Source organism: Quercus lobata, chromosome 5, assembly GCF_001633185.2.
Source record: "Quercus lobata isolate SW786 chromosome 5, ValleyOak3.0 Primary Assembly, whole genome shotgun sequence".
NCBI lineage: Eukaryota > Viridiplantae > Streptophyta > Magnoliopsida > Fagales > Fagaceae > Quercus > Quercus lobata.
Window position 1 is genome coordinate 79,580,274 of NC_044908.1, and position 26,755 is coordinate 79,607,028.

Consider the following 26,755-nt stretch of genomic DNA (forward strand, 5'->3'; position numbering starts at 1 on the left):
TTCGTCCCTCAGGTAATTGGGACTTCAAATTCCTTTCCTTTTCCGGTAGTTTCTCGTCGACCAAAACAAACTTGAACTAATTTGTAAACTACAGGACCTAATTGCTATTACTGTTATCAGAAAAAGTAAAAGCTAAAATAATCTGTGTGTCGTAAACAATGGAGCTTTACGTTTTGGGTATTTTCTTTTCTTCTCAAAGAAAGAAAGCAGAAATTAGTTGCTTTTGTTTGTGAATCAAATCAGTGGTGTATTGCATGAATGTATACTTAGTAATTCAATTAGGATTTCTCTTCTTTTACAGTTTTACTATCTTCTTCAAGATGGGAAGCATCGATTTGAATATGGGATACACATACAATATGATATGATATGTACACAGCCAATAGTATTTTGAAAAATCTAGGATACAACATAGGAGGGATACTGTAATTAATATTGTGAAAAATAGATATTATTTTAATTTGTAGCTTAAAATTTAAGCAACAAATGCTAAAGTAATTTAGGAGTGCCCTCCGCTCAAGCAATGTATCATGGGGTCGAGGCTTAAAACGGGCTTTTAAAAATATTGAAGGTAAGACTGCCTATCTATGTCCTATACCGGCTCCCACGAAAGCCGGAGTCTTGTGCACGGGGTACTACTATTTTTAATTTCATAGGGAGTTGTTGTATTTTGAGTATCCTTATTAGATACATGTTTGATATGTATGTATATGGAGGATCTAGAGTATCCTTAGTCCCAATAAGAGCAAATAGGGATTCCATAACCTATTTGGTCCTGTTCTTCCATTAAATAAAAGTTTACACCAACAATGAAAACTTTGTATTATTCCAACCTGATTAATAAAAAATAAAAATAAAAAGGAAAAGAAAAGAAAGTGATACCAGCATGATTTTAATTTTTGAAAAAAAAAAAGGTAACGCTAAGAAAAGAAAAGAAAGAAAACAACTAGATTTACAATGGTAGGAAGAAAGATGACAACGTACAGGTAAAAGAAGAGAATAAAATTTTGTTTGAGATGGTAAAATCCTAGATTTCATAATGACCAATTAAAGTAACAGATATTGTAAGCATTCTCCCTTGTATTCCAAACCGAAACCGATTTTCTCCACTTCCACGCTCACGGTAGCTATTTTAATCTCAACTTCATGGAATCCCTTCGCATCAATAGCACCACAAGGGCTTTTTGGAGAGGGGAGATGGGGTAAATAGACCAGCCAAAGGTGAAGCGATTCAAATTTACAATTTCTTTCTCCAAACCTATGACACTTCAAGGAACCTCTTTAAATATTTGCAACAATGACCCTCACTGGAAAGAGAACTCGTTGGTTTCAATCTTTCAAACACCATCTTTGGGATCAAAAGAGATTTGCTAATCAAAATCCTAATTATCTGTTCCTTTGGCAATTCTGTGAGTAAATCCCGATTACAATTTTTTTTTTTTAAATCCCGTTATAAACTCAAGCAATACAGCCAATGTTGAGAAACCACATAAAAAACTAAGACTTACCACCTGTTATTAGAGATCTATCACAAAGGAAGTAACTTGTCTTTTCCTGAACCATGAGCAAACACCTTAATGGCATGGGAAAAAACAGGTATAAGCAACAAGTCGTAGTCACAGAATAATCAACATCAGAAAAAGATTTTAATTTCAAAACATACTAAAAATCGGTAACTAGTAATGTCATAAATAACACCGGACATATCCCCCCAGAAGCAAAAACATACATATAACAATGAAGCACAATATATATTCATGGTTATATAAATATCCTGTGTTATCTAAATAAGAGTTCTCCAGCTAATTCTAATCCCCTAAAACCTCTCCCTTTTTTGGTCACCAAATGCAAAGGGAGACATTCTCTAAAAACTTACATGCAAAAGATTAACCAACAAAATAGGAGCCTAAAATGCCAAAACATGAATGAATCCATGAGGCACACTCCAAAGGATGGCCACTTGCTTAAGACTATTTTGGCAACTGTGGCATGAAGACTCATGGTAGGTCAGGCATGACAAAAAGTAAAATAAATTAGTGGGGCATGAAGACTCATATCTTGATGCACATGAGACACTAGAGAAGACCAATGACAACCCAAAATTTAAAGCGCAAAGCCTGAAAATTGGAGCAAACCCAATGAAAACCATGAGCGGGGCATTAAAAATGGAAATGAAGAGCACCAGGTAACATTAAATCTACCCAAAAATTTACACTCAATTCAGCAATAGCACACTATCGAATAACAACTTGTAGCATTACTAACAACATTAGTATAACACAGAAAAAGGTCCATAACCTATCCCACTTTAGCAACAACCACAGGAATGGAAAAATGTGGAATAGCCTTCTGCAATGTAAGTCCAAATTCGTCTTTTGTGTTGATACCTTCAGGTGCCATTCGATCAGGAAAAAGCTTCCAATCAAAGTGGTGAATGAGAGAAGCTAGCAACAAGTTTAGCATTCTTACAGCAAGAGCTAAACCTGGAAAATCCGCTGCCCAGACCCAAATGGAATAAAAGTGAAACTTGTGCCTCTAAAATCCAAAACTTTGGTGCCCACGAAACTCTCTGGTATAAATTGTGTGGGCTACAGGAGATTTCGGGCTATCGCCCATGCATTGCCAATCACTTGGGTGTGCTAAGGAATGGTGATCCACAAATTTCCACATCCATCTCAGCACGAGGCACCAGAAGAGGTGCTGTTGATCGAAGTTGCATTGTTTCTTTAAGCACAGCTTGTAGATAGGGACGTCAAAGGATATCTTTCTCTTGTATGCTTTGTCCTGTTCCAACTGTTGCAGCAAGTTCTTGCTTTGTCTTGGCCATTATGTCAGGATTGAGAAGAAGCTCTGTCATTGCCCATTCACTTGCAGTGGTAGTTTGTATCAGTTCCTCCATTAAACAAGTCCTGATAAATTATCACAATGTTGTTAAACAACAAACTTATAGAGGCCCAATTGCTGTATAAGAAATTGTAAGGTAAATATTTTGGGATGATATTACCTCCCCTCAAGTGAATAGTATATTCTACTATAAATTTTATTAAGACTTGTCATGAAATATTGAATTGTTATCCATTTCTTCACTTTCACATTCTTTGATTACCAAATAGAAAGAAGTTCTGCAAACTTCAACTCACTTTTTCATTACTTTTCTTTTTCTAACATCAACTGCTTGTAGGAGTGCAAATCATGGAGCAAAATCAGCATCTGAACCACGTGAGGTGTCTTTTGGAAATCTCTTCAATATGAATCATAGACCCAAATGCCGGTAAGGAAAAGAGAAAACATTATTATAAACAGCGATTACATATGCATTAGTATACAAATAGAAGTTTAACAGAGCATTTCACATACTTAGCCAAAAACAAAAAGACAGAGCATTACATATGCAGTACACAAAATAGAAAAGTGATCTAATCAACAATAAGAGCAAATTGGCAGTTGATTTAAATGCATTACCATTTTGAGAATTGAGATCATGACCACTTTAGCGAGAGCCCAGGCAGGTCATTTGGTCCTCTTCTTCCATTAAATAACAGTTTACACCAACAAGAGAACAATGAAAACTTTGTATTATTCCAACCTGATTAAAAAACTAAAAAAGAAAGTGATACCAGTATGATTTTAATTTTAATTTTTTTTAAAAAGGTAACGCTAAGAAGAAAACAGAAAAAGAAATGCTAGTATATGTCGAGGAATACAGAAAAAGAAAAGAAAGAAAACAACTAGATTTACAATGGTAGGAAGAAAGATGATAACTTACAGGTAAAAGAAGAGAATAAAATTATGTTTGAGACGGTAAAATCCTAGATTTCATAATGACCAATTAAAGTAACAGATACTGTCGACGGATTCTTTCAACTTCACTGCGGTTGCGGCTGCCCTGTAAGAATTCTCCCTCGTATTTCAAGCCGAAACCGATTTTCTCCACTTCCATGCCCTCGGTAGCTATTTTCATCTCAACTTGATGGAATCCCTTCGCATCAATAGAGCCGCAAGGGCGCGACATCTTATGTGTATAGAGAAAACGGTCAAGGGAAAATTCGAGCAGCCAAAGGTGATGCGATTCAAATTTACGATAACTTCCCCCAATACTATATAAATTTGAAAACTGTAGCTCTCCATCGACTTCAATTGAATAAACGTCAATTTGAGATGGGTATTGATGACGCTCGCGGGGTACAAAAACAAGGCACAAAAGAATTCCCTCCCACTCATCGCACCCATTAAAAGGCACCTGTATGTTCACTTTTTTTGTTTTTAAAATTCGATTCACATTTGCGTATCTTTGGAAACCCCGAGAAGTAACAAAGGAGCTATGAGGCTCTTCGCATATTTTCACTTCTTTTAACCATGACGGAATTTCACTTCCAGGAATAATAGAAGGTAATCTCCTCGCTAGTAGTTTACCACTTTGTCCCTGAAATATACAAAGTATGATATTGAGTTAAAAAAAAAAAAAAAAAAACCAACACAGACGGACAGAGACTGATATATTTAGAAAACACTAGTTTACCTGAAGCATGTTAAAGCCGCTTTGAATATTGTCAGCCAATTTGAAGCAGTTGATACACTTGAAACATAAACTAAAATGATCTGGGCTGAAGATATTTTTTGGTCCTGGCAATCTCTCCAGTGAGGTACAATTGTTTACACTTATATGATTAAAATATGGCGGAAGATTTGGTATTGACCGGAGCCTTTTGCAACCATCCAAGAGGAGCCTACTCAGCTTAAAGAGATGAGAGATGCTTTCAGGAAGGGAAACGAAATCATTTCCACATAGATTTAATGACCCTAAATTGTACAAGCAGCCAATATTATTGGGAATTGCCAAAAGATGGCAGTCACTAAGATCCAAAATTTTTACATGTGTACAGAAACGCAATAAATTAGGCATGAGATCAAATGAAAATGATGGCCATTGACATCCCCTAAAATGTACTTCATAGAGATTTTGAATTAAAATAGTGGAGAAAGGCAACTTTTTTATAGATGTACCATTCAAATGAAGACTCCGCAGACTTTTCATCTTCCCCAAGTCCTTTGGTAAGTAGACAATTTTTGAGCATCCAGAAAGATTAAGATGGCTGATACTCAAACTACAAATGGTGTTAGGAAGACACATAAGATTTTTGCAATCTCTTAGTTCCAATGCAAAAAGGGCAGTCAATCTTCCAACTGAAGATGGCAACATTTCTATTGCTGTTCTTTCTAAAAAAAGCATTCTGAGACCTTCGAGATTCCCTAGGTTATCTGGCAAGTTGACAAATTTTGAGCATCCACAAAGATAAATTTCATATAGTGACTTCAAACTACAAATGGTGCTTGGAAGAAACTCAAAATTTTTGCAATCTGTTAGATTTAATGAACGAAGGCTAATCAGAAATTCAACTGATGAAGGCAGTTCCTTTATAGCTGTTCCCCACAAAGTAAGATTCTTCAAACTTATGATATTCCCCAAGTCTTCTGGCAATTTGTGAAATTTTGAGCATTTATAAAGAGAAAGATTGTCAATCAATGTCAAACTACAAATAGTGTTGGGAAGACACTGTAGATTTTTGCAACCTCTCAAGGTCAAAATATTAAGGCTAGTCAAACATTCAACAGATGAAGGTAATTTCGTAATGGCCGTGCATTCCAAATTAAGTTCTTGTAAGCGCTTCATGTCTCCCAAAAATTCTGGAACTTTCTTGACTTTTGAACAATAGGAAAGATTAAGAATTTCAAGAGACTCCATTTCAAACTTGTTTGGAAGACAACTTAATTTTTTGCACTGTTCTAGGTCTAGAAGAATAAGCTTTTTTAGATTCCCGATGGACGAGTGAAGCTGACGTAAATTTGAACACCCTGCAAGAACTAATTTCTCAAGATTTGGCACCCCAGTAAAGTCTGGAAGACACCTTAGTTCTTTGCACTGTTTTAGATCTAGAAGAATAAGCTTTTTTAGATTACCAATGGATGGGTGAAGCTGACGTAAATTTGAACACACTGCAAAATCTAATTTCTCAAGATTTGGGACTCCAGTGAAGTCGGGGCTTATAATAAGGTTTGATGAGCAAGCCAAATCGATAAGCTTTAACTTTTCAAAATCCTATTAGAATAAAAGAAAAATTTTAGAAAAATAATAATCAAATTAAAAATCAAATTTGTATGAAAATGCTTATTAACACTCTAACCTTCTTTCCTTCCCAAAGTATTACAATTTTGCTCCGCTGCAAACGAAGTTGAACAAGCTCATTTGGCAGGAAATAAGGCAACGATTTTGAAGGATAATCATTCCATTCAATAAATCTTAAATTATTAGAGAGTTGTGAGGGGACATGTAGAAGATTAATATTACGAACTCTCAAAAATTTAAGATTGGGCGTATTCCAAAAGGCGTTAGGGTTCCCAAGTGGCCCTTTTTGTTTTTTTGATGATGTGAAGCCTTGCCAAGATAGAGTCCTTTGAACCCATCCTTGAAGAGTAACCGAAAAAGCTAACCCTCGCCACGATAGAGAGCTTAGAACCCACCCTTGAAGCGTAACCAACATAGACCCTTGCGGTCTCCAACATGCCTCTTTATCTTCATGACAAATACTTGTTTCCTTGGCTCCCCTGATATCTATGGCTTTAACATTTTTTGTTCCCTAATAATAAAAAAGGAATTTATGAATTGCAAAATATATTATTAGCATAATTATTTATATTTCAACTTTGATTACTAAGAAGAAATGGAATGAGTTCAAGTAAATAACCTCTTACCGTATTTGTTTTCAACACGTGATCAATGTCCTTATAAAGCCACAGTATACTACGCTTCCCAAGCTCATCACAGGACTCTTGACGAACTTTGTTCCTACCCATTTCTCCTAGCAAATTGTGCATCCACAATTCATTATTATTCGAAATTTTCAAGAGAGATCTATCAATTAGTTCCCTCAATCCAATATCTGGGTGGAGGTCAAGACTATGTAGTATTTCTACTACATAATCTTTCTTCTCATGATTAAAGAGGCATGCAATATATAAAAATATTTCCTTAACACAATCATTGAGTCTATCAAAGCTTATTTCAAATACTTCGATAACATTTCCCCCAATACCTTCTAAGAGCCTCTCTAACGCACTCTTCCATTCAACAGTACTTCTTTCGAACAAAAAGGAACCCAAAACTTCAAGAGCTAAAGGAAGACCATCAACATAATTTAAAAATTCCTTTGACAATTCTAAAAATTCATCTGGAATATGCTTTCTATTAAAAGCTTTCAAACAAAAAAGATGATGTGCATCTTCATCTTTCAATGGTTTAACTTCATATATTTCGGATTTAGTTAGTGAATGATTCTGCAACAAATCTTTATTTCTAGTTGTTATGATAATTCTACTGCCCAAACCAAACCAATTTCGGTCTCCAGCCAACCCTCGTAATTGTTTTAATTGATTTACATCATCAAGAACAAGAAGAATTTTTTTGTGACGTAACCTAGTCTTGATTTTGTTAGATAGATCATGATCATCATCATACTCCAAATGGTTTTCCTTCAAAAGTTTAAGAATAAGGGTTTTTTGAACTGCGGGTAAACGATGTCTCTCACAAACTTCCCTCACATCAGAAAGAAAACAAGAATCGTCAAATTCTTCCAAAACCTTATCATAGACAAATTCAACAAGAGTTGTTTTACCCATTCCCCCCATTGCCCAAACCCCTATAAACCGAACATCATCAACTTGATCTAAAGCTAAAAGAGTCTCCAATTCCATAGCTTGAGGGTATATTCCTACTAGGCCCTTATTAAGTTCAGAGAATTTATATCTAACTGTATGTGATATATGTCTCACAATGCTTCGTATTTCTTGGGTCTCAGGACTGCAATCAACAAAAAACAATACATTGAGTTTGAAGTTTGAACCACCAATAAATAGGGAGATGTGAAAATTATGAAAATTGATTGGCTCGCAAAAAAAAAAAAAAGGAAAAAGTACAAAACATTTATGCAGATCTGCTTAAGGTTTAAAATGGAGTTGTATATATGAAGTGGGTCATGTGATTATTAGAAAGAAAGAAATACATCAAATTAAATTACCTAATATTCTTTAAATGAAATCCGGTGAGATTGCCCACATATCTCAAAGCTTCTCTCCATGTCTCCACCTTCTTCTTCTCAAAACGTTCTTCATGTTTAACAAAGGCTTCCTTAAAAAGTCCCAATTGTTTCCGTACATCAGAAGGATCCACATAGTGAAAAATAGGGAAAACTGTCATTCCCAGTTCTTTCTTGCATTCAATGATCTTTGCAAGTTCATCCAAGCACCAAGATGAAGTTGCATAGTTTTCTGAGAGAATGACAATAGCAAATCTCGATTCTTCTATAGCTTGCAGCAGTTCTGATGAAATAGATTTTCCTCTCTTAAGTTTTTCATCGTCCCTAAAAGTGACAATGCCTTTCTGTACTAAAGCTATGTATAGATGATCCGTGAATTTGTAACGAGTTTCCTCACCTCTGAAACTGAGAAACACGTCATACTTCCATTTGCTGGTAGAAGAAGTTGAAGAACTTGGTAAAGATAACGAGTTTGAATCCATTGAATCACGATATGTATCTGCGGGAAAAAAAAAAAAAATCAATTAGAACTGAGGAAAATTGAAAAAGAAAACAATTATGAAAGAAGAAAAACTATTTGATGAATTCCCTTCATCAGATGGGCCAAACATTAACCTTTTTTTTTTTTTTGGAATTTTATGAGCAAGAACAACCGAAGCTTCACAGTTCAGAACTCAGGGGGAGTGTTGGGATCGTAAGGCTAAATTGTGTAGTAAGGAGAGGGATCGGTTGTTGGGTTTTCTCTCTGGCTATTTGTGTTTATATTTTCTTTGGCTAAATTGTGTAGTGTTTTGTTCCGAACTAAAGTGACAGTCTTTGGTGGTACTAAACAAAGAAAGTGGGGAATGGAAAAATCTAGGTAAGTTGTAGATTCCACCCATTTTTCAATTTTTGCTTTTTGTCAAATTTGAAAGAAAAAATTAAACTGTCCTTCGGGTCGACTTTTTTTTTTTTTTTTTTTCCTTAAAAAATAACTTTCAAAAAAAAGCTAGATTATACTTAAGTTAATTGTTTGGTTTATATCGCTGCATATTTTTGGGGCAATGGTCATAAACACTTATAGAATGTAGGGTATAAGAGCCATGATTCATGTCTCTCAAGTTCAAAAAAAAAAAAAAAAAGTTGTTTGGTTTATATAAATTGTTTTCCCTTTTCTTTTTCTTTTTTTGAATGAATTTTTTTTTTCATCATTTAAAAAAAAAAAGTCATGATCATAGAAAAAGTGAAATACAAGGGGGAAAAAAAAAATGTCAAATTGGATGCTAAAAATCTATGTCTTCTAATACACGTACCACATGTATAATACGATATAATATTAAAAATACCTACATAGATAACTAAATATATCACTTTTAACTCAATCAACTCAGTGTAGTTGTAGATCTAAGTATCTAACATTAAAAATATTAATCAACGGTTTCTCCAAAAAAAAAAAAAAAAAAACATTAAAAATATTCATGCTTGAGAATTTTACGTTAAATTTGTAATTAATTTTGTCAATTTCTTCATCTATAATACATTAATTTAATAACTTAAGTAAACACTGAAAAGAATAGGTAAAATAGAATTATAATTTTAATCCTTAAAAAAATGGATTGACCGTCTAACCCAAAAAAGTCCTATAGCCATAGCCATGTTATCTTATCTTTTAGGCTTTGAGCGAATAAACATATTAGAGTCCAATTTTGTCGTGCTTAAAAGAAAATAAAGAAATCACTAAATTTTATATAAAATTAAGAAAGTAAAAAGGTTCTGAATATCTTGTAAGAATTACTTTTATTTCTAGGAATTAATAATTATAAAAATATAAAACAAAAAAAAAATTAAGTTTATTTTTTGTTCTTTTTATGTTTTATTCTTTTTAATTTTACATCCAAACATATACAGTATATAATGAGTATTACTGTCCCCTTTTTTTCATTCTTATCCTTCCCCTTATATAATTAGAGTAATTATTTTGGCCATTCTGTGGCCTCGGGTTTCTCACTTTTTTTTTGAAAAGGAAGATTTTATAAAACACAAGAACCAGGAAGACAGAGCCAGAGAGGCTACAAACAGCAGGCCCCTAGGCCAGATACATATAGAGTTATTATGGACTAACAAAGAAACCGCAGGGGGAGGTAGATTCCTCCCTCCGAGCCAGTTGAGCAAACTCATGAGCAACAATATTGGAATAACAATTAATAATTACAAAAATATTAAACAAAAAATTTAAGTTTATTTTTCATTCTTTTTAATTTTATATCCAAACACATATATAATGAGTATTATTGTCCCCTTTTTTTTATTCTTATTCTTTCTCTAATATTTTTCTTTTCTTTCTTCCTTTAAACATAATATTAATTTCAAAAAACAACAGAAAATTCCACACCCTCTTTTTTTTTTTTTTTTTTTTTGGTTGTTGTTGTTATAGTACTTGGTATCCACGTATTTTATGAGTTTTATTTTTATTTAGTCTTTTGCTCTTTTTGTTCAGCTATATTCAACCGATTGACAAGAATTCAATCAATGCCATGAACCTAATATTTAAATTCACATAAAAGAATGGTCGATTGATCAACTATCAATCGAAGACCGATCAAAAGAGATCCATTTTTTGCTTCTTTTTATTTTTTAGCAGAATTTTAGAAAAAAAGATGAGACTTTTTTATTACTTTTTTTTTTCTACAATATATTTAATAAAAAAAAATTTTAAAAGATACCGTGCAAATTTTCAACCCTTGTATTCCCCACCAGAGTGTGCACAGCTTTTGAGGAGCAGAGTGAAGATTGAGGCTTCGTCACGCGTACGTAGGAAATTTCCAAGAAGCTTCATTCAATGTATCTATTACTTTAGCATACCGTGTTTGATGTTTCATTCACTTTTTTTATAAGAAAACAATTTTTTACTTTTATATATATATATATATATTTTGTTTATTCCACAACATATTTAGCAAAATAAATTATAAAAGAAGGGTGCAATTTTTTAATTTATTTGAGGAACAGAGTACAAATTGGGGCTTCGTCACGTGTACATAGGAAATTTCGAAGAAGCTTCATTCAATGTATCTTTTACTTTAGCATACCGTGTTTCATTCACTTTTTTAGAGGTTTTGTGCAGAAGAGATTCAAATGGTGATTCAAAATAGTAAGTTAGGAACGGTTTGTAAGAATTTAGAAAAGTAGCATCTCGAGTTTTTAAAACTCGAGATCCATATTAGAACTCGAGTGCTAAAGACTCGCGTTCTGAATGAGAAAATGCCACATAGATCTCGAGTCTTTAAGACTTGAGTTTTATGAAAAAAATTTTATCTATAGTGGCGTTTTTAAGCCTTACAGTGACGTTTTAAAGCCCTATAACGGCGTTTTCCTGCAAAAATTTTTGTAAGTACCAGGTTTAGGGTGCCCTATAGTGGCGTTTTTAATACCTATAGTGACGTTTTAAAGCCATATAGCGGCGTTTTTTGCAATTTATGGAAATCGAGTCTTTAAAACTCGATTTTCAGCGCAATTTTTTTTCTCCAAATCGAGACTTAAAAACTCGAGTTCCAAGATGGAACTCGAGTTTTAGATACTCGAGATGTTATTTTTCAAAATTGTTTTGAAATATGACAATTAACTAATTTTTTTAATATTTATTGTTATTTTAAAAAAAAATTCCACTTTTTTATAAGAAAACAATTTTTTACTTATATATATATATATATATATTTTGTTTATTCCACATCATATTTAGTAAAATAAGTTATAAAAGAAGGGTGCAATTTTTTAATTTATTTGAGGAACAGAGTGAAGATTGGGGCTTCGTCACGCGTACATAGGAAATTTCCAAGAAGCTTCATTCAATGTATTAGCATACCGTGTTTCATTCACTTTTTTATAAGAAAACAATTTTTTACTTTTATATATATATATATATATATATATTTTGTTTATTCCACAACATATTTAGTAAAATAAATTATAAAGAAGGGTGCAATTTTTTAATTTATTTGAGGAACAGAGTGCAGATTGGGGCTTCGTCACGCGTACGTGGGAAATTTCCAAGAAGCTTCATTCAATGTATCTTTTACTTTAGCATGCCGTGTTTCACTCACTTTTTTATAAGAAAACAATTTTTTTTACTTTTTTATATTTGTTTTTGCTTTTTACTACCATATATTTAGTAAAATAAATTATAAAAGAAGGGTGCAATTTTTTATTTTTATTTTTGAGGAACAAAGTGCAGATTGGGCTTTACGTAGGAAATTTCCAAGAACCCTTCATTCAATGTATATTTACTTTGGCATTGTGTTCAGTTGCTTCTTGTTTTACCTTGCTTTTTGACCAGCCAGTGAATGGCAATGAGAAAACTGATATCCAGAGCCAGTGGAAATAGTGGTTTCAGTTTCATGATGCCGTGGGTTCTAGTTCTTTTCTTCTTTTTATATTTCTTTCTAATTAGCTGTAATTTTTTTTTTCTTTTTTTGGAGGAATAGCTATAAAGTTTTCTCAACAGTTAACACTACTTTTTAACGAACACAGTGATGGATTTTTGTGAACAAAGTTAGGACTTTTACACCGGGGTGATGAATTTTGGGAGTGGAAAATGGGGAAGAAAAGTGAGAGAATGGCTTTTATTTATTTTTTAGTTTAGTTGGAATGATTTTAAGAAGAAAAATTTTAACAGTGGTAGAACATAAATAATTTCGGCCAAATACAGTATTTGACCATTTTTGCCCCCAAAGTTGTATATAGATGATTTGTAAATTTGAAGTGAGTGTCATCCCCTCTGAAATTAAGGAATACATCATACTTCCATCGGTTGGTAAAGATTAGGAGCTTGAATCCATTGAATCATGATAAAGATTTGCGAAAAAAAAAAAAAATCAATTAGAATTGATGATGTAAAAAATTGTCAATTGAACTCCTCGTCAATACAGATGGACGAAGGCAACTTGCAATAAGATATGAAATAGAAAAAAAAAATGCACCGATTAAGTTTGATATATTTCAATTATTTGTAGGTTTTAAGGATATTTTGATCATTTTAGAGGTTAAGTGAAGTAGGTTCCTTTTTTTTTTATAGATAATTTCAACTTATAACGTCCGCTTTTTATAATTTTGTTTTATCATTAAAGCAAGATACTAATTTGTTTTTTTGATTTAGGAAAGAATCAAACTTTTCAAATCTCTTTTTCATAAATAAAAAACTTTACTAATTAAGCTAATTGAAAATCGGGAACCCTCATTGAAGAAGTAGGTTTGAGTGTTGATTTACTAATGGTAAAGATATTAAGCATCATGTAACATCCTTTAAATGGAGTTAAAAACTTGCTCTCAGCAAGTGAAATAACATTTATAACATGCAAATCATTGGGCCACACACATCTTGTTGATCAAGAATAAAAAATTAATAAATACAAACCAATTTAAGTATCAAATATATTCAAAAATTAAATGACACATCACGGTTTAACTTTGGTTTGACCTCAAAAATCTTGAACCTCTTCTTTTTTTGGTCCATTAAACGGTCCGAGTTTCAAAACCTTGCTAGATTTAAGTACAAAGGTCTAAATTGCTTAGTAACATTGTTTTCATATCAATTTGTTATTTTAATTTTTCAGGTGTCTGAATATATAGGGACTAGGGTCCAATGTTTGGATTGGTCTAAGGCCCATATCGTGATAGTAAATTACTAAAATATGAGATATATGGTATATATATTACTAGACTTACACTATACTTGAACTTAAAAAATCATGGGCTGGGCTTGTAGTCTCAAGTCGCAATGGGAGCAGTCAGTTGAGCCTTGAGTGTGCTGGGTTCAAGGGTGTTTGAAATGGGTGTATGGACCCACGATTAAAACACAAGGCATAAAATGATGCTGTCACGTGACAACCAAAAAAAAAAAAAAAAAAAATTTACGTTTTAAAACAATTAAAATTTACTCTTAAGTGTTAAAATATGGAAAATCTAATTGCTACAAATAATTAACCCAATAAATTAAATTATGCTTTCTATGGAAAATAGGAAAAACTTTTGGGTATTGATAGTTACCTTTCTTTGTTTTGTGTCTCGTGTATACAAGAAGATGCTAGATGAATGAAAAAACTGTGTTATGAATTTTAACTCATGTGATAAATTCAATCTATGTTCCATGAAAATGATTATTAAGATTTTAGTTGCATAGGAATTCGTACCTTAGGTGGTTGTCTACAGCTAAACAACCATTTTTCTGCCCTTTCTCTTTGACACTACATAAATAAGAAGTTATTTGGAGTATTGGTTTTGTGATTTTTGAAATTAGAAAGTTTCTAGTGTGAAAGAATAACTATTTGATGGTGATGTTGGAGGAGTTGAAGTGATGGTCTTTTAAATGTTTGATAGGCGAGGTTTCATTTTTGTGTAGATTTCAGTTTTGGTTTAGAAATGTGGTGGGCACTGGTTGATAAATGAGGAGGAGGGGTATTGGTGTAGGGTTAATGTTTCATTTTCAGTAAGTAAGACAATGAAGAGGTTTAAAGCACACTTATAACTCGCCCAAATGATTACCATTTGTATCTTATTAATTTGAGAAAAGCTACGTCTACAATATTTTTACAACAAATCACGGATGATTAATTGTTATTGGTTCAAATTTGAAACTAACACTAAGATTACTTTTTTGCCCCAACAATAACAATCAGTAACAACCTGTTACTTAAGATTTGTTGTAAAAATGTTGTGGACATATTATTTCTCTATTAATTTTCCTAACCATTCCCATTCCAACATCTATTCAACAATTTTGTTGAAAATGCATTAATTGATGTTGAACCAATAATTGTTTTTTATAAAAAAAAAAAAAAAAAAAAAAAAAAAAAACTACTAAAAATATTTAGTGTCATTATAATAAATGCATGAATTTCCTTCAATAATGCCACTCGGTAATTATCATGTGCATAATAACTAAGAAATAATAAAATAATAATAATATTCCACAAAAAAGTAGTGTACCTAAAAAAGAAATTCCATAAGGAGAGATGGCTTATTAAACCAATAATTTGAAATAAAAATAAAAATTAAAGAAAAAAAATGAGTTCACATCAATCCATTTCAATCTATTTGGTTTAGTTCGGTCTCTCAATTCAATCTAACTAGTTGCTAACCCGTGCGATGCACGGAAAATCTATTAACTCCGAAAAAAAAAAATGAAGAAATATTTAACTTCTATACTTTTCTATAGTTTAGAAGTGCTGTCTAACATTGAACATTATTGAGTTGCAAGTGCATACTTACCGAAATGTACAAAGTAATTTACAATTCTTAAATTAATAAAGCAAAACTCCCAATAATTATATATATACTCACACTTAAAACTAATATATACTGCAAATATATAAACTAAGACCATGACATGAGGAAGACACACCAAGTTTCAAATTTGAGTAGAAATATGACTTTCTCATAGTAATAACAATATAGAAAATTTAAAACATTGAACAATATCAAAATTATAATACCTAATTCCATTATTTTTTATGTTGAATCCAAAAAAATAATTAATTCAAATTAATCCAAACAAATAATTAATCAACCAAAAACCATAGCTTTTAATAAGAAAACAAAAATTCACATAAATCTAAATAAAAAGCATTTAAGGTGAAGAATTAAAATCAACCTACTGAGATGCAAATACCAAAAACCCCAAGACTTAAAGCTGTAAAATTTATAGAATCCCCAAATTCTACTTCAAAACCAAACCAAATTCAACAAATTTATATATAACATACAAAATAAAAATTTGTAGTTCCCTAAACAGGAACACATAGGTTGCAGCTTTAATTTTTCTCCAAAAAAATAGAGATGCTTTATCTACCAAGTACAATAAAAAAAATAATTAGTAGAAATTTCTATCCAAAAACCAAACCCACGAAAACAATGTCAATATAAATATGGAAATTAACCCAAATACTCAAAAGAAAATCAATTCTAAACATAACAAAAGAATAAGATAGAAAGAAAATTTTAGGCACATATGAAAGCAAATAAAAATTTCGACATAAAAGATAAAATTCATTAATAAAAATATAAACAATTATCCACATATGTTGAATTGAAATTTTATTAATAATAACAATATAAACAAATTCGACATAAAATTCATTAATCAAAAAAGAAAGTTGAATTAGATTGCTTGCTTTTTTTTTTTTTTTTTTTTTTTTTTTTTTTTTTTTTTTTTTAAATCCTAAAGTGAAGTTAAGTTTAGGGTTTTAAGGTGGTAATTGCCAAGGTTTTGAGGAGGGAAAAGAAAAAAACAACGATGATTTATGAATTGCACACTTCATTATCAAAAGCAAATTCCTAACTTCAAATTAAAGGGTTGCATGTTCTCTAACTCAAATTCCTATATCAAAACTGCAAATAATTATATAAAATTGATACAAACCATGCATAGACAATCAGTAAGCTCTATTGCTAGTATTTAGCACTAAGATTTGAATTGCATCGTAATCATATCTGCATAATATATATAATTAGATGTCAAGGCTTTCTAGGGCTTCACATATACTTCTTTAGGATCCTCTACAACAATTGTAGCAATGCAAAAGCTCTTTTTTTTTTCTTTTCTTTTTTTTTTAAGTACCAAGCTTGAGAAAGTAGAGACAATTAATACCTATGGTAGAGACTATAAACGGAAAAGAGAGAGAAATAATAGCGAGAGAGGAGCAGGCTTAATTGCTACATGAGTCTTTTTTTTTTCTTTTTTTTTTATTTATTTTTTAGTTTTATTATAATTTTTGTTTTTATATGGATTATCAACATTTGAGTTTGAGTATAAGTTAGACTTATTAGAGAGATAGAGTTTTACTACTTGTTAAGTTTTGATTAAACAAAAATATTTTTATTTAAAAAAATGATAATAATGAGTTTGAGTTTAAGTTGAACTTGTTAGAGAGATAGAGTTTCACTCTTTGTTAAGTTTGAACTAAATAAAAATAATTTTATTTAAATAAAATGACAATTTTATTTAAATATTATACTGACGTGGAAAATTGTGAGAGTTTCAGAGACTTCAGTTTTATATATATAACTAGTCGCTAACCCGTGCTATGCACGGGAACTTACCTATTTGTGAGATTGACTAAAATAATTTTATAAAATCTTAAATTGATTAAAAAATTGCACCATTGCATGATTCTTGCATGACTTCAATTTGTGTTACAATTTGATAGAGAAGCCATTGCTTGAACGTACAATTGCTTACAAAAAATTTGTTAGACAGTTTCAAATACTGCAAAATAATAACTCAAATTGAGTTTAAGTTGAACTTGCTAGAGAAACATAGTTTCACTTCTTATTAAGTTTAGATTAAACAAAAATAATTTTGTTTAAAAAAATGATAATGATGAGTTTGAGTTTAAGATAGACTTGTTAGAGAGATAGAGTTTTACTCATTGTTAAGTTTGGACTAAAGAAAAATAATTTTATTTAAAAAATTGATAATGATGAGTTTGAGTTTAAGATGGACTTGTTAGAGAGATAGAGTTTTACTCCTTGTTAAATTTCGATTAAACAAAAATAATTTTGTTGTAAAAGAAATTATTTTATTTAAATAAAATGATAATTTTATTTAAATATTGTGCTGACATAGAAAATTGTGAGAGCTTTAGAGGCTTCGGTAGAGTTTTACTCCTTATTAAATTTAGATTAAACAAAAATAATTTTGTTAAAATAAAATTGATAATGAAGAGTTTGAGTTTAAGAAGGACTTCTTAGAGAGATAGAAGTTTGAGTTTAAGATGGACTTGTTAGAGAGATGGAGTTTTACTCCATGTTAAGTTTGGACTAAAAAAAAAAAAATTATTTAAATAAAATGATAATTTTATTTAAATATTGTACTAACGTGGAAAATTGTGAGAGTTTCAGAGGTTTCGATTATATATATATATATATATATATATATAAATTAGTTAGCAACATCATAGTTAGAAATAAGTCAAATAACCACGGGACATCATTGAAACCATAACAATTCTAAACCAATCAATTAAATAGCTATATAAATTCATTAAGGAAAAAAACCATTTACAAATTGTGAGCAGAAAAAGAAAAGATGAATCAAAGAGCACTAACAAAGCACTAATTTAGCAACTTCTCAAATTCCATCTCTAACTCTTTGTTTAATAATTAACAGCAGCTAAATTTCAGAAAACTAAAAATCAGAACCTAGAGTAGAATCACTCACTCACCAAAATCAAAAGCAAAATTCATTACTCAATCTGTGTGGAGTGTGATCAGTGTACTAATTTTTACATGGGTACATGATTCAAAGATACAATTTCTCTGTTTATACAGAAATGCATAATGTGCTATTTGAATTTGATTACTTATTTTCTTGTAAGCTCTAGATGCTGTTAAGATAAATGCCTTTGATAATTGATCTACAGCTCACGTTGCCTCTACAAATCATGTTGCAAATGAAAATTCCAATTCAAATACTTCTACAACTTTCAAATAACCTTGCAGTGGATTTGGTTCCAACTATTGTATTTTATTTAAATTCAAATGTCTCATTATTATGTTTTATCCTTAGCTTATATCTAATAATCTAATAGTTTTCTTTTGTTTGTTATATATAATTTCAATACAACTCATGGGTTGGTAATTTAGCCAACACCAATTATTTGGATTTTGATTCAACCAACGATTCTTTGAAAGTAAATAGGAGTACAAATCATCTCCTTCGCCACTACCAACCCAAATTTGGTTGGTTTTATTTTATTAATAGTCTCTTAGATGTTGAGTGACTCCACCATAATTTTGTGGTGCCTTGCTTGACATATGACCCCATATTCATGTATCCACAATTCTTTTCAATATATATTCAAAAACACTAATAACAGTAGCACTACCTATAAATCCATAATTTCCAATAAAAAAACTTCCTAATAGGCCAAAAAATCAAAAATATCAACCCAAAAAAAAAAAAAAAAAAACACTTAACAACAGTAGCACTTCCAATACCAATTATATGCCAACAACACCAGTAAAAGAACTGATAGAAATTAGATACAGAGCATCTCACCTGTGTAAACTGGGGCTAGAGTTTGAAGCATTGGTAACTACTGCTTGTTATGACAATGGAGATCTTGTGATGGCTTTGATGGGTAACGACAGTTATGGCTTCGTCATGGGTGTCTATCCTCTCTTTGTGCCTTTGAGTAGACTCTTGCGTTTGGAATGTATTTTCAGAAACTAATGGTTAGTTTTAGAGAGTCTGTTAGGTTATCATGATATGTTGCAGCATGAGCTTGATCTTCAATAGTCAGCTTGGCATGCAACACCCTGCCTTTGGTCTCCGTATTTTTGTTAACGATGGCAGACGGTGGGAGAGTTAAAAGTGTAGTCAAATCCGTAGGGTTTTGTTTTTGAGTGAAATAGAGTTTTTATTTTTTATTTTTATTTTTTAAATATTGTGCTGATGTGGAAAATTGTGAAAATTTCAAAGGTTTCGGTTTTATATATATATATATATATATATATATATATAGATAAATATATATAGGTAATATCAAATTTGTTAGAAAAATAAAAATAAAACATTTATACAGTACTTGATTTTTCTAAAATCAAGTACCATGCAAAAAATATATTAAGTTCAGTTCCTCCACGCACCTCCAAACACACACGCACAGAGTGGAGAACTCTTCCACTCTCCAAAATCTTTTCCTTTCCTTTCCTTTCTATCCCCAATTCCCATTCCCAAACCTTCTCTCTCTACCCTCTTCTCTCCAAACGCGAACAGGTAGTACCACAAGACTGCCATCGTCGGATATAGTAAAAGCCCATATGAGGTTTCTGTCTGTTAGCTACACATATGACAGTGAATACAGAAATGTTATGTATTCATGGCCTTCAATGGATTGAGAAGATCTAATGGTGTCTATGGCAAAGCCGAAGTTTAAACAGAAAAACAAAGGACAGACAACAAGTTTGTCCTGTTAAGAAGTCCCATAACTTGTTCTGACCTGCTTGTGTGGTAATTTTCAAGGATAGACTTCACTCTAGAGACTTTGAAGAGTACTCTTACATCCCAGAAAACACTTTGTCATATAAAATTATATATCGAAGGGCTGGTATGGAAATTAAGAAGACTAAAAATTTATGTTCAGGCCCCAATGTGATTACTACTACAGAATAATTGAATTTGAAGGTCTATCACACCAGTTGTAAAACTATCTACCCAGATATATAATTCCATCACAGTTTTTCAAAAACCAAATCAATCAAAGCAATAAATAATCTAATACAGAGATTTGGTAAGGAAGTGGAAAATCAAAGAATAACCTCTTCAATGGAAAAACCAGTTCAAGGACACAATTTACTATGAAGTTGCAGTTACAATTTTTCAGAACTCACAAAATCTTTCTACAATGATTTGCTTCATGAACTTCTTGTTCGCATAAACCAGAACCTTTGACACTCCAAGGAACCTCCTTGACCCTGAAGATTTACAGCCACAGAAATGGCAACAAGTGGAATAGCCTTCTGCATTGTAACTCCAAATTTGTCTTTCATGTTGATATCTTCCGGTGCCATTCAATCAGGAAGCTTCCCATCAAAGTGGTGAATGAGAGAAACTAGCAACAAGTTTAGCATTCTTACAGCAAGAGCTAAAACCTGGGCAAATCCGCTGCCCAGACCCAAATGGAATAAAAGTGAAATTTGTGCCTCTAAAATCCAAAACATTAGTACTGATGAACCTTTCTGGTATAAATTGTACTGGCTTGTCCCAGTACATGGGATATCAGGCTATCACCTATGTATTTACAATCACCGGGGTCGTGTGCATATCCACAAATTTCCACATCCATCTCAGAATGAGGCAGCAGAAGAGGTGCTGCTGGATGAAGCCATTCTTTAAGTACAGCTTGTAGATATTGAAGTCATGGGATATCTTTCTCTTGTATGCTTTGTCCTGTTCCAATTGTTACAGCAAGTTCTTGCTTTGCCTTGGCCATTATGTCTGGGATTGCGAAGAAGCTCAGTCATTGCCCATTCAATTGTAGTGGTAGTTGTATCAGTTCCTCCAATGAACAAGTCCTGGTAAATTGTCACAATGTTGTTAAACAACAAATGCATAGAGATCCAATTGCTATATAAGAAATTATAAGGTTTGTTGCTTGGACAAATTATAAGGTAAATATTTTGGAATAATATTACCTCCTCAATGTGAATAGGTGTATTCTACTATAAACTTTATTAAGACTTGTCATGAAATATTGAATAGTTATCCATTTATTCACTTCTCATTCTTTGATTACCTAATAGAAAAAATTTCTGTAAACTTCAATTGACTTTTTCATTACTATTATTTTTCAAAGTTCAATATGTAGATGGGCAAATCATGGAGCAAAGTCAACATCTGACCAGGTGTATATTGGAAATTTCTTCAATATGAATCATAGACCTAAATGCCAGTAAGCAAAAATGATAACATTATTACATACGTCGGACTGTCGGAGAAAAAGAAAAATAGCAATTACAACAAACTGTTACAGAGGGCCAAGAAATCTCAATATGCATTCTATATTAACAGAAGTTTGGTAGCGCGGGAAAAATTCACACATGGATGATGCTTATCAGTAAAACCCTCAAGACACTTTAGTTAACAATATGTCAACAACAAATCACATTAACAGAGCGTTTCATAAGCTTGATGAAAAAAAAAAAAAAAAAAAAAAAAAAACACAAGTGATTTAATCAACAATAAGAGCAATTTGACAGTTTATTTAAATGCTTTACCATTTTTAGTCCTTGAGAGTTAAGACCATGACCAGTTTAGCGAGAGCCCAGGTGGGTCGTTTGGTCCCTTCTTCCATTAAATACAAGTGCACAACTTTGTATTATTCCAACCTGATTAAAAAACTAAAAAATAAAAAGTGATACGGTATGATTTTAATTTTTGAGAGTTTGGCGTGATTTGGGTCTGGCCATCTGGGTGCCAAAAGGTAACGCTAAGAAGAAAACAGAAAAAGAAATGCTAGTATATGTCCAGGAAAAGAAAAAAAAGAAAACAAAGAAAACAACTAGATTTATAATGGTAGGAAGAAAGATGATTACTTGCAGGTAAAAGAAGAGAACAAAATTCTGTTTGAGATGGTAAAATCTACATCCTATATATCGTAATATCTCCTCTGCCGTTGCTGCTGTCCTATGCAATCGTTTGATGGAAAAAATGGCTAAATGTCATTTATTTTTAAAGCATGCAGCAAAACATCCATCTTTTCAAAGTATCTAGCAAAATTCTCCTGTTTTGAAACTCAATTTAACGTAAAACTTGATATTTACAAAATTGAGTTTTATGTATTTTTAAGTAGAACTTGACATTAGCAATTTCAAGTTCCACTTAAATTTTCAAAAAAAAAATTAAGTGGAAGAATATGTAATTCGAGTTCCACATAGAACTCAACATCAGCAATATTGAATTCTAAAAATAAGGGTATTTTACTAGATACTTTGAAAGCTATTCTAATCTCAACTTGATTGGGATTCGCATCATTACTGCTGACCAATGAGAAATGGCCATTTTGAGGGTAATAATAGAGGTGATGCGATTCAAGTTTACCATACTTTTCCTCAATAATAATGAAAAATGGATCAGCCCATGGATCCCATTTCTGTCCATTGATTGAAATAAACTTAGATGAGTTTGAGCTGAATATTGATGATGCTTGCTGTGTACAAAAACAATGCACAAAACAATTCCCATCCACTCACTACGCCCATTAAAAGGCACATGTGTGTTCACTTTTTTTTTGGAACTCTTCTCCTATGTTCACTTCTTCAAACCATGTCGGAATTTCACTTCCAAGAATAATAGAAGGTAGCCCGAGTGGTAGTTTACCACTTTGTCCCTAAAATACACAAAGTGTGATGTTGAAGAAAAACAAAAAACCACACACAAAGGCAAAATCAGAGACAGAGATAGATACAACTTATTAGGTAATAACCCAAGTACATATTTAGAAACACAAATAGAGAGAGATACCTGAAGCATGTTACTATCGCTTTGAATATTGTTAGCCAATTTGAAGCAGTTGATACACTTGAAATTGAAATTAGAATCACGTAACCACTTGGATCTGGCAATCACTCCAGTGGGGTACAACATTTTAGACTTGTATCAAGTGCTAACAAAGCATTTGGTAATGGTCGAAGCCTCTTACAACCATTCAAGTTGAGTTTGAGAAGATAGAGTTGAGAGATGCTTTCAGAAAGGGAAAAAATAATTTCCACTTAGATCTAACTTATCTAAAAATGAAAAGCATAAGGGTCAATATCAATAGAAATTGCCGAAAGATGGCAGTCACTAAGATCCAAATACTCTATACTTAAACAAGATAAGACACAGAATAATGTGCCAGAATCAAATGAAGATGATGGCCATTGACATTCACTGAAATACACTCCTATGAGCCTTTTAAGGTGAGTGGCAAAGGTAGGAAACTCTTTTATAATTGTACCACTCAAACAAAGACTCATCAGGCTTTCCATATTCTCCAAGTTCTTTGGCAAGTTAACAATTTTTGAGCATCTAGAAAGATAAAGTGCTTCTACCTTCTTCAAACTACAAATGGTGCTAGGGAGACACAAAAGGTTTTTGCAATCACTTAGATCCAATGAACTAAGGGCTGTCAAACTTCCAATGGAAGATGGCAACACTTCTATTGTTGTTCCTTTTAAAGAAAGCTTTTTCAAACCTTCAAGATTCCCCAGATTCTCTGGCAAGTTGACAAAATTTGAGCATCAAAAAAGACAAATTTTAAATAGTGATTTCAAACTACAAATGGTGTTAGGAAGACACACAAATTTTTTGCAATTAGTTAGTTCCAATGAACTAAGGGTAGTCAAACTTCCAATGGAAGTTGGCAACACTTCTATTGCTGTTCCTTTTAAAGAAATCTCTCTCAAACCTTCAAGATTCCCCAAATTCTCTAGTAAGTTGACAAAATTTGAGCATCCAGAAAGACAAATTCTAAATAGTGACTTCAAGATACAAATGGAGTTTGGAAGAAATATAAAATTTTTGCAATCTGTTAGATCCAATGAAATAAGGCCAATCAAGAATTCAACTGATAAAGGTATTTCCTTTATAGCTGTTCCACCCAAAATGAGCCTCCTTAGACTTACCATATTCCCCAAGTCCTCTGGCAATTTATCAAATTTTGAGCATCCAAAAAGATCAAGACATGTAAGTGATGTCAAACTACAAATAGTATTTGAAAGTTCAATTAGTGTATAAAACACTATGAACATTTAGACCCCCAATTTACAAATTACCAATTCAAACTTAATATCAAACAATTAATGTCCGAAATATAAATATAAGCTTAAAACAGAATTGATAAACAATCTAAACTAAATAAAATCACATCCACAGCAAAAATTAAATAGAAAAGATTAAGGGAAGAGAGATGCAAACACAAGAACAGCACACGATGTATTATTGAAGAGGAAACCGAAGCTCTCGGTGTAAAACCTCTCCACCACCCTCCAAGTGGTAAACAATCCATTAAAGAATGTAGTTAGAATACATGAATAGTAGAAGACCCTCCAAGCCTAATCTACCCAATATACCTAAGCCCTCCAAGCTCTTACTCCAACGAGGTTACACCGAATCTATTTCTTTTTTAGCTTACCGAATTCCACTACTTGACCAAAGTATCAACCAATATGAAATTGGTCCATTTTTAACTACTTCCCAAACACCAAATGGCCTTTTCATAGATATGAGTATGGTGAGAAAAGGTTTTGGTAATGTACCTCTCAAGGATTTGACAATGGAGAGGAAGAGAGTAGAGGAATTTGAAGAGTCTCTATATGAAGATTGTGGATAAATCAATCTTGTTTTTCTTTAGGGTTTCACTCTCAAAATTCTCTCTAGAAGCTCCCTCAATTTCGTGGGTATAAGGGTCTATATATAATAGGGTGAGAAGGAATGTGAAAAGACAATTTTTCCCAAATAGGGTGGTCTGGCCACTTAGCCTCGCAACTGGGCTGAGTCGTGAGTTCAAGCCGCGAGCTAATGGCCTGGCCAACCTGGGACTTTTATCCTATAGTGCAACAACTGACATGACTCTTCAGCTCCCCTGCATGCTTCACACGTGTGCCAACTTTGGTGGCTTGCCAGTCGCGAGTCACCCGCGAGTCCAGCCGCAAGTCTCTGCATCCTTGCACAATCTTGAGCATTTCTTCACACTCTCTCACTCACTACTCTTACATAATTCCCACTTAAATATAGGGTTACTAATTGCTAAAATACAAGCAAATTTGGCACGGAATAAAGCCAATAAGATGGTTGATAAAATTCAACCTTACAATCTCCCCCTTTGGCTATTCCGTAACAAAATCCTAAAACAAACTCTAAACTTAATAAGTGAGTTGAGAACAGTTGAACAAAACTCACTCACACTTAACTTTAGAATCTGATAAGCTCTTGAATCATATGAATAAGTAACTCCTGAAACATAACAACACAATTTGATCATTGTATGCAGAAAACTTGTAAGGCATATGAGGCAAGCACAATGCCATCAAGCAAAATGGAATGAGAAATAAACCATGGCTTGACCAAACAGGCAATCATTATAAAATAGTGACCACAATACTCATTAACACTTGGAATGAACATTTGGATATAGAAGCCAATAAGCTTAATGCAAATCACCTGCATGTCCAACACTCAACCAATGCACAATACATAAAGTATATGCATCTAGGAACAAAATCTTACAAGGTTACAAGAGTGAGAATACTTAAAGAAAATGCATAACATTTAGCTAGAAGTATTAGGCAACATAACATAAAGACTGCATAATCATGGTACAAACCATGAAAGCCTACAAATAGCACATGGAAACAAACCCTAAAAGCTTACAAAAACAACATAGGCACAAACACAAAATATTTTAAATAAACTAAAAGTGCTTAAAGTTTCTCCCCTTCAAAATGATATATAATTGTGATGCATTTGGATGAGAAGCTGTGATGCACTTGGAACATATATACCTATAACCTAAAACACTTGCATAAAACACATTAGACCTTTAAGGCAAAGCAAGTAATAAAAGAACAAGTATAATGTAATAAGTAAATTGCAATCAAGTAAAAATGATGTGAAACATATGAGTAATTTGATCATACACAAAAATAGTCATATAGAAATGACTACAATGATCACATAGCAAAACAATTGATCATCTGAACATGCATTTAATGAAGCACAATAACATAAGAAAGTATGCAAGTCCAAAACACAAACATGATGCGATGAAAACAACAAAGAATAACTCAAAGCACCATAAAGCCAACAAGAAAACAAACAGAACAGAGTTTTCTAATTAACACAAAGTCTTCTCCCCCTTGGTATATGCATCTCCCTTATGGAATATCTCTCCCCCCTATAAATGTGCATGAAAAATAGAATTTCTCCCCCTAAGAATATGCACAAGAGTCATATAGAAATGACAAAACACTCTGATATACTCTCTCCCTTTTTGTCAGGAATAGACAAATGGTCAAGAAAAAACGAGGGTAAGAAATGAAGGTATGAACAATGATAATGATGCATGAGGGGTGTGAGATGAATGAGAAAATGAAGCACAAACCTAAGACAAAGTAAAATGCTACAAAGCATAAGGTAAACATGATATGCT

General features: G+C 32.3%; 1 protein-coding gene across 12 annotated transcripts; it reads right to left on the minus strand.

Moving 5' to 3' along the window:
* Nucleotides 1-2,163: 2,163 nt before the first annotated feature.
* On the minus strand, nt 2,164-8,925 carry LOC115991636 (TMV resistance protein N-like). Of its 12 annotated transcripts, none has more exons than XM_031115477.1 (9): nt 8,706-8,925; nt 8,073-8,589; nt 6,751-7,855; nt 6,183-6,635; nt 5,005-6,097; nt 4,520-4,800; nt 3,767-4,423; nt 3,141-3,598; nt 2,164-2,909 (listed from the first exon to the last, which is right to left on the minus strand). In XM_031115477.1, exons 2-7 carry the CDS (start codon nt 8,570-8,572, stop codon nt 3,830-3,832), a joined length of 4,026 nt encoding a protein of 1,341 aa, XP_030971337.1. In that variant the 5' UTR covers nt 8,573-8,589; nt 8,706-8,925; the 3' UTR covers nt 2,164-2,909; nt 3,141-3,598; nt 3,767-3,829. The 12 variants fall into 12 exon arrangements, with proteins under 12 accessions (XP_030971337.1, XP_030971332.1, XP_030971330.1 ...); XM_031115472.1 differs by having other exon boundaries at nt 3,141-3,241; nt 3,463-3,522; nt 4,520-6,097; XM_031115470.1 differs by having other exon boundaries at nt 3,141-3,241; nt 3,463-3,598; nt 4,520-6,097.
* Nucleotides 8,926-26,755: the final 17,830 nt, after the last annotated feature.